The sequence below is a fragment of the Calypte anna genome, chromosome 3 (assembly GCF_003957555.1).
Source record: "Calypte anna isolate BGI_N300 chromosome 3, bCalAnn1_v1.p, whole genome shotgun sequence".
Lineage (NCBI taxonomy): Eukaryota > Metazoa > Chordata > Aves > Apodiformes > Trochilidae > Calypte > Calypte anna.
The window spans coordinates 131,579-145,033 of NC_044246.1; the positions used below are offsets into that span (position 1 = coordinate 131,579).

The 13,455-nt window shown below is 40.6% G+C and overlaps 1 protein-coding gene across 1 annotated transcript in view; it reads right to left on the reverse strand.

Annotated features, from left to right (window-relative positions):
* Positions 1 to 8,227: 8,227 nt before the first annotated feature.
* Positions 8,228 to 13,455, reverse strand: part of SLC24A3 (solute carrier family 24 member 3) — a 129,090-nt gene continuing 123,862 nt past the window's right edge. The window contains exons 16-17 of the mRNA XM_030446720.1: positions 9,872 to 9,937; positions 8,228 to 8,860 (exon numbers count right to left, since the gene is read on the reverse strand). Coding sequence (XP_030302580.1) covers positions 8,711 to 8,860; positions 9,872 to 9,937 — 216 coding nt within the window. The 3' untranslated portion in view covers positions 8,228 to 8,710. The remainder of the gene's footprint in view (positions 8,861 to 9,871; positions 9,938 to 13,455) is intronic.

Genomic DNA, 13,455 nt, shown 5'->3' on the forward strand with positions numbered 1-13,455 from the left:
CCCTGAAACATGTGCATCATAGCTGAGGATTAAGGGGTCTGTCAGCTCACTGTTTTGGTCTAGTGAAATTTGCTTCACCAGTGCATGAGCCCCACTGCCACACTTGTGGTGTGCCTGCAGGCAGCAGTGAACCTCACTCTGTGGGGCTGCTTGCCACACATCCATGTCAGACCAGAGTGGAGAGGAGCACCTGCCCTGTCCTCCTGCATGTCCCCGCTGGCTGAAGCTTTGGCAGATGCACTAGCAACAGGAACACCTGAACCACAGCCAAGTCCCTACCAAGGGACTTCAGACTGCAGATGACTTAGACAGCAAAAAAGCTCTCACAAGATCCCCAAACAAATATCTTCCTCTTTTGGTTTCAGTCTTGAATCAAACTTCAGTGTGAGGATGATGTAATCATTCATTCCTGTAACTGCCTCTTACAAACACTGCCTGCACAAAGGGCCTTGTAATGATGCTCAGCTTTACAAGGACAGACAGTGAAGCCAATCTAACTGTTCCTCAAAGGAACATGAAGTAAAATTTCTCCTTAAATCTTCAGGGCACAGCAGTATTCAATGCACACCAGCTCACCTCTCAGGTACACAGATTGCTGCTAGCACATTGACACAATCACCTATGCAACAGATAAAATACAACCAAGGCAGAGACATTGTTTTTGGTGTATCTCTCCACATATCCCTGATAAAGGCATGCAGCATTTCTTACCAGGAGCACTCCCTTTCATCAGGAGGACAAGAGCTCTAGTATTCAGGCAAACCTCCATGTAAATGCAACCCCTGCAAAACTCATCATGAGCCTAATTACACAATCATCTGCTTTCTGTGATGCTGCAATACTCTCATTTGCTCTTGCTCCTCATAGTAGCTGAAGAACACAGAATCATAGTTCGTGTCTTTTGCTTTTGTCATCCACTTAAAAAAAAAATCTCCCTAAGAACCAGGTTATTCCACAGACACCTTGCTTTGGCTTTTTTTCAAGAACTCGTTGTAGTTCAAGTTCTGTGCTTCCTCATTTGATCTAAGAATTGTGCAATTTTACAAAAGAATTTTGAGATACAGAAATGTATGTTACAATCAGGGGTTGACTCACTAGTGAGAAGTACTGAAAGAAAAGGTTTCTGAGAGTCCTGGATGAACAACTCAGGTGAGTTGTACTCTGCTTGACAGAATGTGGAAACTCACTTTATGCAAAAAATAAAGCAAACTTTTTATCAAAGACTGATGCAGTCCTTCATCCATTCAGCCTTTATCTTCCATTCTTTTTCTGTTCTGAGAAATCCTTGGGTCTTTAAGTGCTGATGAAACACAGGCTTCCATTTTTCCCCCCAACAGTGTCTGTAAAATGATTTCATCCTTGCTCTTGTACTTCCCTATGAGAAGTCCTACTGCTATTCACACCCATAGCAATGATGTGATACATTGTTCTACAACAGAGATCTATATTTGTAAGTGGTGGTACCATTTTTACTGCAGGACTTCAAGGTGCAGATCCTTGTCTGCTGTGAAACATATCCATCCTGTCATAAAGCCAGGACACTAAATGTCAGTTTCACCCAAGCATTTGCTAGTGCATGAAATCCATTTTAAGGAGAGTTCTTCACATTTAACCAGAACCATTTACTGCTGCTGGGAGCAGGGGAAAACCAGGCAAAAGAAGATTACTTCCTTACTAAAAGAAGGTTGCTAAAAAAAAAAAATAAAACCCCCAATATGTTGGTATCCTATGAAGCATGAGTTCCAATTATTGCAAACAACACCTTCTGACAGTGATATTATAGAGTGCAATTTGTATTTGCTTGTTATATACTTATACTCTTATAGATCAAGAGGTGAGCACTGCAGAAGCATCTTTGGATCTCTCTAAGTGCAGTTCCTTAGCTTCTCTACTAATAAAAGCTACAGGAAGCACCTGAGAAGGTCTCACCACTTTCTGTGGCCACTCTAAAGAGACACTTCTAATGGCTGATCTGCTTGGTTCCTGATTTAGGAAAACCTGGCCTTAGCTTTAGGTGAGGACTGAAATTAGATTCCTAAATCTTCTGCCAGCATGGGGAAATGTTTTCCTGAACTGGGGGCTCAGTTCTTCTGTATGATAAATAAATAAATAAAATGTATAAATACTTTAGCACTGAATTTCCTGAGCTCCTCAATGTCTCACACATGCTCTTATTTTTCAAAGTCATCATTATGTTCACAAAATTCAACTAGAATTTCAAATTACTTTCAAATTACTAACAATAATTACAATTAGTAATTCTGATGTACGATAAGTTGTTTAAGCTTTTGACCTGCTGTACTATAGATATACAACAGCCATGCACCACTCACAATACCTTGCTAATACAATGTGGAAACAAACAAAAAAACCAACTAGTATCCACCTCTTGCATTTACTAATAGGTGTGTCTAAGACCATCTTAAATACTGATACAATTTGCATCTTAGGAGCTGCCATGATAGGTTTTATTCCTATGCAGATGGCAGCTGCTTACCACAGGGATTAATTTTAACAACAGAACATACTACATAAAGTGTGTGCATATGTGTGTGTGTGCGTGTGTATATGTTGCTTGAACATAAATCTACATTTATACATTAAAAGAAAAATAATGCTAGAAATCTGCCAATTAATTATATGAACTTATGACTGAATCCTTCAGTGAAACTACTATAGGATAGCAATAGCCTGGCTTCATAAAGCATAAAAGGCCCACATCATATATACAATCACTTATGTTTAGTATGTAATGAGTACCTTTAACCAGAATTGAGCAGGGCTGTAGCTATTTCATTCATTTTGAGGCCACTGAAGATACAAAGTACCATGATACGTGCAAACTGCCCTCTGAACAGTCTTTGAAAAAACATCCTGCAAAGTCTCCCTGTGTGCTGTGTAAGGACTGGCTATTTTAAGGGTTTGGGACATTTTAAAGGCAGACAGTAAACTGGCACTGTTTTGGAGTCATGCTGTCTGAGGCTGGTGTGCCATACAAAGATCTCTTTGCATTTTCTCCCATCAGTTTACTGTATCAAAACCTACATCTCATTTCTGCTATCTCAGCAGATGAATTCTCCCAGAACAGCTGTTTTCTAGAAGCAACTGTCCACCCATGAGCTCCAACAAGTTCCCCTTGTTCTGCCACTGGTCAGTGTGCACTCACTGGAGTGGCTCTGCCAGACGGGTGATCAGCTTCAGCAAAGGGATACAGGTGTTTGCTGCAGGGGGGGACAAGGCTCACCACCTTGTTACCTGGTGCAGCTGCAGCTGGAACACATCTGTCTACACACGTGTCCTTGATTGTGGGGTGGGGAGTGCACTCGGTGTTTGTAGGTGGTATGACGAAAACTCCAGCCTTCTGCATTCCAGTGATCACAGTTATTTACACACAACCTCTACCAGGACTCAAAGTCAGGATGTAAAAACATGTTTCGGTAGTATGACGTTCAACTTAATTTCAAGCGCTAGCTCAGAAGTAGTCAACAGCATCAAAGGGCCCTGGGTGTAACCCTTCATACTACACTGTCTGTGCCTACAGATGCAGCTGTATGCAGCTGGGATGTGGGGAATCCAAGCTCCCAGCTCTGCTTTCTGGGCACACCAATGGAAAACCCCAGAGACAAATGCTCAGTGTTTGAGCAGATCTGTTATCAACTGCAACCATTCTCATGGGTTCAGGCATGCAATGTTATGTTTTCCCTCAACTGGCAATAGAAAGGTTATGCTAAATCATTGCTGTTAAAATGATCATGTTGACTTCTAGCACCATTCAAATCCTACCTGGCAGACAAAGATTATACTGACATGATTTCTGTCACATTGTTCTGGTGTGAAAGGTTTAAAACTTGTTTTGCAAGGCTCCTAGAAAACGTAAGATAAAAAAACTACCTAAAATATACCACAATAAAGTTATTTTAACTGTACAAATACGTTACAAAATCTGTTGCTTTAAACAAACTGTGCTTTTTTTAGATGGTTTTCTGAAATTAGATGCTTCTGCCCAAACTTGAATAGCTTGGCCTAGAACTCAGGCTGTTTTAGGGCAGTGAAGAATAGAATTCACAACCAAATTTTATCCCCTGGTGCACAATGCAACAAACTGCCATTTCTTCCTTCACTGGTTTCCTGTGAATAAAGAAAACTTTTCCAAAAGCCACGGATTTGTCCACACCTGAGACTGATTCTGGAGATTCAGCCAAACAAGTCAGAGAGTCTGGGTGAAAGTAGATGCATTTATGAAATATGCTTCAGATTTGAGGCCACAAGGTGCTAATTTACAGAACATGTAACTCCCTTAAAGATGGCCAGTTGTATTAATTATTGATTCATCTATTCAGATGTAAAAATAAAAAGTTCATTCATCTTTGAAAAACAAAGTGCAACAGCCCTATTCAGGACTTAATGCTGCAAAGATAAATATTGGAACAATATTGAAATTGAAACAAAACAATCACTGGGGTTTGACCACTGGTCATCTTTCACTCAAGTCAGTGAATACGGAAAAACTTCTTCCTTTAACTTTAGGCTTTGCATTACACTTTGTGCACCCATTCAGCATACTCAAAACATGGCACTTCTTTGAAGTGACTGAGGTCTTACAAACACTCAAACTTCCACTGCTTTTTTTAAGAGCATGGCATTAAACTGATTCAGTTAAAGCTGTACAAACCTAAAAAGGACATTCTTACCTGGATTTTTCTTTTTCAGACCACCTTACACTAGATAAAGATCCTGTGAAATTTCACGAATACAGGCAGATTTAAACCCAGCTAAGCATGGTCCACTGAGATTAATTTTTTAAGTAAATATTTAAACAAATTTAAAGCTCTAGTGGTATGATTTTGACATAGATAAACCTTGCACTATTGCATCTCTGGGAATTTTACTTGAAAGGGTACGGGCTTCCAAAAAATTCTGATTTAAGAAACATCTGTCACTCAGCAGAAAGTTAAGTTTTTCTAAAAAGCTACCAACAATATTAAATCAATATTTTATCCCACAAATATTAATGCTGTTATTTGGAAAAGACATATATAAATTCCTGTTCTGACAGCAGAATATTACATGTTACCTTCAGGTTGCTCCACCTACACTGAACTTTGTTTATCTAAAACTAGATTGTTGTTGTACCTGATGTGTTTTGTCAAGATAAAAGCCAGCAGGCATCAATTAAGACTGTTAAGAGCAAGCATTCATTTTTCACAAGCATAATACCACAAATCCAAAGCATGCTAATCAATTGATCTCAATGATACAGCTTAGGACAGAAAGCTGACAAAGCAAAAAAGCAGCATCACAGGCAAAGAACCAGATTATACCAGTGAAAATCTCCTATCAATCTGCCTTTGAACTGCTGTCAAAGGAAGGCCATCCCCATGTTGAGCTGAAGCTAGCAAGGGATCACTCACTGAAACCGGGACAGAGCTGCCATGAAGAGCTCTCTGCTGAGGAAAATGCTCTTTGACCTCCCTGTGAAACACTCAGTAAGAATCATCTGAAACTGCTAGGGAAGGAAACAAAAACAGGGGACTGGTCCAGCCACCAGAGCAGTCTCAGACATGATAGTGACCCTTGCATTCAGAACAGAACTGCAAATGAATTACAGTCATATTCAAAACACCCAACCCATCCTGGCTTCACTCAGTATTTCCCCACCCCAGGGTCCCTCTGTAGCCCCTTTGGGCCCCAGATCCCTCCTTGCCCTAGCCCCCACCCACACTACTGCTCCTGGAGCTACTCACATCACTGTCTGTGGGAGCTTTTGAGATGTCATATGAGAAGGATGCTAAAAAAGGGCTCAAGTTTTTTGCTTTGGGGACATCCACGGGCTTTGATTATGCTAACAGACTCGAGAGGCTCTCTTTGGGAGACAAAAAAAAAAGAATGCACACATTCAGTTGGTCTATCCTGTTCCAAACCAGGTCTGCACTGGTTGATTTGGTTGCAAATCGTAAGCACAGCTTGCTTAAACTCTAAATATACGAAGTGCTTGTCAATTCATATATGGCACAGGTAATGGCAGTACCTTTTCCTTCTGCTTAGAACAAAAAACTTGCAGAACATTCTTGCACAACACACGAGTGTCCAAACAAGGTATTTCATGTTTTACACACAATGCAAAGCTATGATATACTACAGTATTTAATGCACACCCATAGGAAAAGTTACTAGAAAATACTCATGCAGTTTTTGTGCCACGGGATAGGTAATGGCTATTTCGTAGAAATAGATCCAACTGGCTCCATTGGAGCAGCAGTATAAATATTCAAAATAGAAGTAATATTAGGCCCTGATGTGAAATTTCTCTTTTTTTTTTTAAATTTTTTTTTCTTCCCCAAACCTGTCCCTTCTGTCAGCAAGGAAGCACTCTGCTCAGAAGCAACTGCGTCTTGCTACAAGAGTACAGCTGTGTGCTTGCAGGTGGAATTTAGTGAAATGTGCCACATTGTTGCTAACATTTTTAGATTCAAGGAAGTATTTTAGGCATTTTAGTGATCATTATTATTATTAGTAGTAATCTCACTAATGAAAACAAACAAAAAAGAAACAACAGTGACAGAACAACCCACCAGGGAAAGGTACAGTGGGCTCCCCACCGCACGAGGACTTGCAGTGGGCACAGCTACAAGGTGGCTGCTCAAACAACAGGCTGCATAGCTCGACAGGTAGCAACACAAGTGTTTTCCAGAATGAAAAATGAGGACACAGGCACATAATTGACTCTACCTACTGCCTGTCCTGGACCCTTCCTTCTTCTTGCCAGGGATCCATGAGCACACTGTCTTCACCAAGGCCAGTGTTATGGCTTTTTCCACTGGACTTGCCCGACACAAGCAGGGCAATGGCTGCCAGTGCCTCCAACACGTTTGTAGTGTCACAAAGAAAGAAAATCAGGTGCTGAGGCAAATGGAAACCACAGGGTGCAAGTATTTTGATTTACAACATTTTGTCCAAAGAAAATTAAACAACAAAAAAACCACTTCCAAAAGTGCACGTGGAATAAAAACTGACTGTTTGTGAATGGAGCTCTCTTTTTCAGTTGGAAGTTTTTTTTCCTGCTATAGCTTAGGGTTTGGTGTTTTGTTGTTTGTTATTTTTTCCCCTTTCATTCAGGTAGAGTTTATACCTTTACTACCAATATTTGCCACTGTTTGTACCATAGACAAAAACATTCGCCTAGCTGGTAGTATCTTACTACATTTCATAGTAGAACATATACAAGAAAGCAGAAAAAACATACCAAATGAATCAAAAGTGATCAGTACTTAAAGTAAATACAAGGGCCAGCATTGGCAAGAATCCACAGTATCAATACATACAGGTGAAAATGGTGTTTCTCATGAACGGAATCTGCCTGCATATTAATACAGAATTACACAAAATCTAGCAGGGATATTGGAACAATGAATAGCTAAACTTTCACAATAACTTAAGATATGTGAGCCAGTCTGCATTGAAGATATTCCACTTTTTAAAAACTGCCATCTCTCTGTGTCTTCCTCTCTCTCAAAGGAGGGGTGACGAATCCACATGATCTGTCATCAGATAAGTGCAGCTGCTTAAGAAGACAAATATCTGGCCAGGTCCAGTGTATTCTTTAAAGAGTGGCAAATTACATCAGTATCTATGTCTGTGCAAAATATGCCTCTTTCCTTTTAAGAAACCAGTGTCTCCAACTCATTTAGAAAAGTTCCGACACATACACCCTTCTCAGAACAAATAAGAGATCAACTATTGAATCCCCCCAAAACAAGAGATCTGCTGAAGCAGAGACAGTTCTCACCTTCTGTTTCATCATGCAGATCATTAAAAATCAGGACATCTCCTTGGTAGCCCTCCTGGGCTGGCAATCAAACTATTGCTTGGAAATACCAAAAACAGCCTAGTAGTAAAACTCCAACATTAGTAGTAAAATGGTAGCAGTGTTTACCCTTTGAATCCATGTTTACATTGCATTTCTCATCACACTTGTAGAAGATTCATTATTTATGGTAAGAAGTCATTGTCTGTTGCTTTGACAGTCTTCTCTTAATATCCAATAAATCCATTTGTATGCTGAGTACCTTGAATTGTATTCCCATATCACACTGCCCTGTGACCTTTGCAGGAGACCCAGTGCTCAGAAGGAGAAGCTGCAAGAGAGGATGCTGACCTCTGGCAATAAAAAACCAAAACCAAAACCCAAAACACAAAAGCAAACAAACAAAAAAATCCACCCCAAAAGCCAAAAAAGAAAACTAAAAAAAAAACCCCAAACCAACCAAAAAAAATTCCCATAGTTCTGCTTGAAAATCAGCCCCTGAACAACATACCTTCTTTTCTGCATTGTAGCAATAGTCTTAAATCATAAATTAGATAAGTCTTCCATCAAATAACTTAAAAAAAGAAGGAATTGTAGCAGACCAGTTTTGCCTGGCTTGACGCCAGTTAGCAGCCAGTTCATCTAGAAGAGTCCCAGTCACACTGTTCAAGAACTGAGCTAGGAAATTACATGACTGTTGAAAAAAATAATCTTCACATCAATGCAGGATTTTTCCAGACTGGAGGGCATCTGGGAGAGGGCAGACCTAGATGGGGCCACGGGTCCTATGAACAGTGGGCGGGATCTACATCACGACTTGGAGGTGCACCACGTTCAGGAGACGCCAGCCGTGGTTTGTATTGCACAGGTAAGAAGGAAGTTCCTCCTGACAGTCTGCCACCTGCTTTAGTGATCTCTGCACATAGGCAAGTTCACAAATGTGAAAACATTAAATTCTGTCATGATGGAGAAACACAGGAAGATGCCATAAAGGGAAAGGCACACACACCCTAGCTTCTTATCCAGTTTCCATTTGTTCATGTGGACGCCAAAAACCTACAATAAACACAGAATAAACCACCACAGCAGGAACATTTTGAATAAAGTGGTAAATGCCCTTCACAACTACAAGAGCATTAAGCTGACTGCTTCCTTACTGATCATGGTCATGTAGAAGCAATCATAATGCAAGCACTGTAACAAGTGAGCTGAAGTAAATCAGAATAGTCCCCCTGGTATCCACTGAAGCCACACTGACTTACACCACCTCAATTCCATATGACCAAGGGTCTTATGTTCTGCAATTAATTTCATTTTGGCAAGAAAAGCCATTTAATTCAATCCAACTAGAAATGGTTTTGGGATTCCCAGTTCCTTTTTTGTTCATAAAGAAGAAAGGGCAAATTCCTTTTTCTTCACAAAAAAGTGCCCCCCCCGTGTCTCAGCCTAGAGCCACACAGTCCAAGGCTGTGCTTGGCTTTGCTTAGTTTGCTCCCACACAAACCTCTTAAAAGATTAAAGTCTGGTGTACATGGGAATTGTGTTGGTGTGAAATTCACAGGAGGATTCACTACAGCAGCTGGTCTCAGGATTGGAAGATGTCACATAAATCCTCCTCTCTCTATCACTTCTGTCTGCTGTGCTGGACTTGGACAGCTCAGGGAACATGAGGCCCTGATTTCATTGTCAAGTCCAGCACTCCTTGTTCTGGTCTGTGCTGTATTTCAGAAGGTTCCCACACAAGACCAATGCAAACTGCCCAACATTTCGTCTGCCAGTCCAACAGCAGAATGGATCTCATTGTACACTGAGGGATCTGCTTCAACTCTGGCATGAAAAATAACTGATTACTAATAGATCACCCAGGCTTCTCTCATGAAAAACATACATGAGAGTCATCCTGTGACAGCGGTAGCTCCACAAAGTGCCAGATTAAGGTTTTGTGAAGTTGAAAATAGGAGTGACTGTTCCTTAACAACAGACTTTGCAACCACTATTAAAGCTGGAGGTGAATGTCTATAAAAAAACACTTATTTAGAAATTAAGAGCAAAAGACTATATACATACTGTGACAAAAACAGATGCCAGCAGGAGGCCAACAGAATAGATAAGTCCTCTGCTGTTTAAACGAATCTGTAAAAAGAGAAGGAAGTTTATAAAATGGTAACACAAATTCAAGCAACAATATTTCCCTCTGCTGAGAATTCTGTAATCCCAAACTGCTGAGTTGCTAAATGCTGGCTTGCAAGATGTAAATGCCAAGTCAGACCATTACATCACAGGTTATTTTGCCTACTCCCTATTGTCAAACAAGGAGTACAATTAGAGTAGCACCCTTAGGACCTGACAGCATTTCAAAGTGCTTCACCCCTATATGGGCTTTGTCATCCCTTAGACTGTTATATAATTACATTTTCTTTTTGGCAATTAACTCCTATGTGAGTCCCCTAAGAACAAAAAGAGGAAAGGAAATTTTGTATTCAGTCATAAATAACTGCTTCACAGGAAAGGACACACACAAACACATGGAATTTCTTCTCTACTCTTACCATCTCAGTGAAGGAAACAAGTCAGTAATCTCACAGCCTGAACCTCAGCTGCTGAAAATCATTTATATCCTGCACACCAGCACAGGCTGAACATGACTTAGCACTGAGACAAATAAGGCAAAGAGATTACTTACCAGCTGCAGGGCTTTGTAGAGATAGGTTATTAAGGTACCCAGGGGCATAACAGGCTCTCATTTAGCCATCTCTATGGCAGAGCCACGATTACATCCACTGTGGAGAACCAAGACACAGGTCCCCAAAGCTGTGGAGCTGTTTAGCTGCCATTTTAGAGCCTTTGGAGTTCAACTAGAGGCACTCACCTCTATCCTTAAGCTCTAAATACATTTAAAAACGTGATTCTATGTGACATAAACCTACACCTACACTGGAAAGCTACAAGGAATAAAGCTGCCTCTCCAATCCTGTTCCTCAGCTAGGATCACATTTCTCCTCATTTTCCCATTCTTCTCTAGGGGAGCTTCATCATTGCCCCTTTGGGTGTTTTTATTTGATCTTTTCAAGCAGTGTCACCTGCAGCAGCATCAAGGGAGCACCGGGCTGGAGTCTCTCAAGGCATTTCTGCAATGGCTACTGTGCCAGAGAGACTTCTGAGGGAAGCAACAGGACAGCTGGAGGCTGTGGGGTGGGCACTGTGGGTGACCAAATTGCAAATCTTTAGACTACCTACTATCATTTATTATCTTAAGGCCACCATAAGGTAACACAGCACACTGTGTTCCTCCCTGCACCTTCTGTGCTAAAAAACCCTATGTGAAGTTGAGTTTCCACTGACACTCACCAAAACTAATTACTATTTAAAGTAGTAAACTACTACTTAAGTTTCTGGGTAGAGATTAATTTTAGCACAAAATGATGTACAAGTATTTTTAAAGGATTTTTTAGTAAAGGACATTGGTATTGTCTAGTAGACTTTGCTTTTGTGCAGTGCAGGCATATTTGCAGTCACACCAATCTGAGCTGAGGTTAAACAGCAAAACTAAATGTAGCAATCTTCCTTAAATAGGCTGGTGTCCAGTTCTAATTGCTTGGCCTTTTGTGCATTTGTATACAAGTAAAACCAGAAGCATTCATTTGTTCCTGCAAATGATCTGCAGACAAGAAAATAGTTCTCAGAATGGAAGTTCATCCACCTCAAACAGCACATTATTTTTCCTAACCGCTGGATTTATTGCTTGCTTTTTTAAACTGTCCAATGAACAATTCAACCTGAACTTCTATACTGTGATACTATTTTTCTCAACCGTCAACACCAAAAATAATGGAACATGTGTGTCACTGGCCATGTCTCAGTACTTGCATCCTTGCAGTTAGACAATAAAGAAGCCCATTTACAAGAGAAGTGTGTATTGCTAATTTGATGATAAGCAGCATTACAATTTAATGAATGCAAGACTGCTGAGACATTTTTATGATTTTGTATCCCAGTCAGAAAAAACTTCTCACCCACGTATTGCTTCCAAACCCAGGCTAATAATTTAAGTCTCTAAGGTCTGTTCAGCTTCTAATACTAGTCCTGAGCAAACCTCAGGGTTTTGCTAAAAACTAATCTGAATGGTTCATATACTACAGCTAACCTACATTTCCATTTTAGTTGTGCTAAATGCTAAAAAAACCTGACAACTGACTTTGTATGACTGAAATGCAAATTTAAAGCTACCTTCCCCACTATCCCGAAAGAACAGCAGCTGGCTAGGAAAGACAGATATAATTTTACATAAAATTCTTGTCTGAGTTTTGGTCAGGAATTCTGTTTGACAAGTGCCAATATCTGTAAAAACTGTCAGTAAGAATCAGAAATTAATCTACAGGAAAAGAAAGCAAATGAAGCAGCTGGAATTATTTTAGCATGGAAAATGTCTAAATTAAACCTAATGTGCAGATAATGCTTCTCAGTTACAACAATAGCTGCCCTAACACCAGCAGACGTTCGGGAAGACCATTCCAAAGGCTTCTGTGCCTAATTTGATGAAGACAGTGGTTCCCAAGAGAGGTGTTTGAGGCTGCTTTCTTTAGACTGTCTGCAAGGCTCATCTTTGGAGGTCATTCAAGGGAATAAAAGTTGCCATTAAGGATTGTTTAACAATAAAAAGTGCATGCTTATTATTTCTGACAGCTTTATCAACATACCAGACACATCACCCTGACCCCACATGGGCAAATGTGGCAACCCCTTCAGCAGCTTGAGCACCATTTTCCCTTGCAGTGATACTGCATTAAGACACTTGAATTTCAGTCCAGGTTAACAGCTCTTAGCTTAGGCTTGACTAGCAATCATCCTAGACTGGAATCTAGCCCAGATGCCACTGTCGAGCAAAAGATTAGCTATTAATTAATCTAAATAACAAGAACTTCCCTTTAGCAGGCTCAACTGTTCCCATATTTCCTGAGAGGAGTGAAAAGCTGTTTCCTAAGTTTTCACTTTCCAGTGCTTTTTGCTCTGCAAAAAACCAGACCATTTATGAGGGTCATCAGCTAATACCTCACTCTGCCAAGGGACAGCAGGATTAAACCCCTTCTATGTACATAGCAAAGAGTGGTTTACTTGTATAAGGAAACGATAGTTATGGAACGCACTTTGTCAGGAAGCTTATTTGGCTGAACTAGATACATAACACATCTGGACTTTCAGGAAGAAGAAGTGCAATTCTTTGGGTAAAAAACCTTGTGGTGAGCTCAGAGCACTATAAAATCTGTGCAGAACTCCAGATGTTCCCACAGTGACTCAGGAATTGATGCATACGTGGTATTTCCCTGCCATGCCATGGAACAGGTGGAAAAGGAACAGAAGAGGCTAAAGACAGCAGGTTAGAAGAGCTATAAAACAACGAGAAGCAAATGAAAAATAACAGAAATACAGATGGAAGAAACTGACATCAGTGTGAGTCTGTCCCCAGAGTAGATCTGCCCTTGGACAGCTGGGAGGTGGATCCCATGGCTGGGTCCTGTGTGTAATACCAGTGTGCACTCAAGCAGTCCAGTTATTTGGCTTGTTGCTCATGCACAGAGCAGCCCTGCACAATGTGTACTGGGAGTCCAGCTGTGCAGAGATGTGCATGCAGTGCTCTGCTGGCACACGCTGCA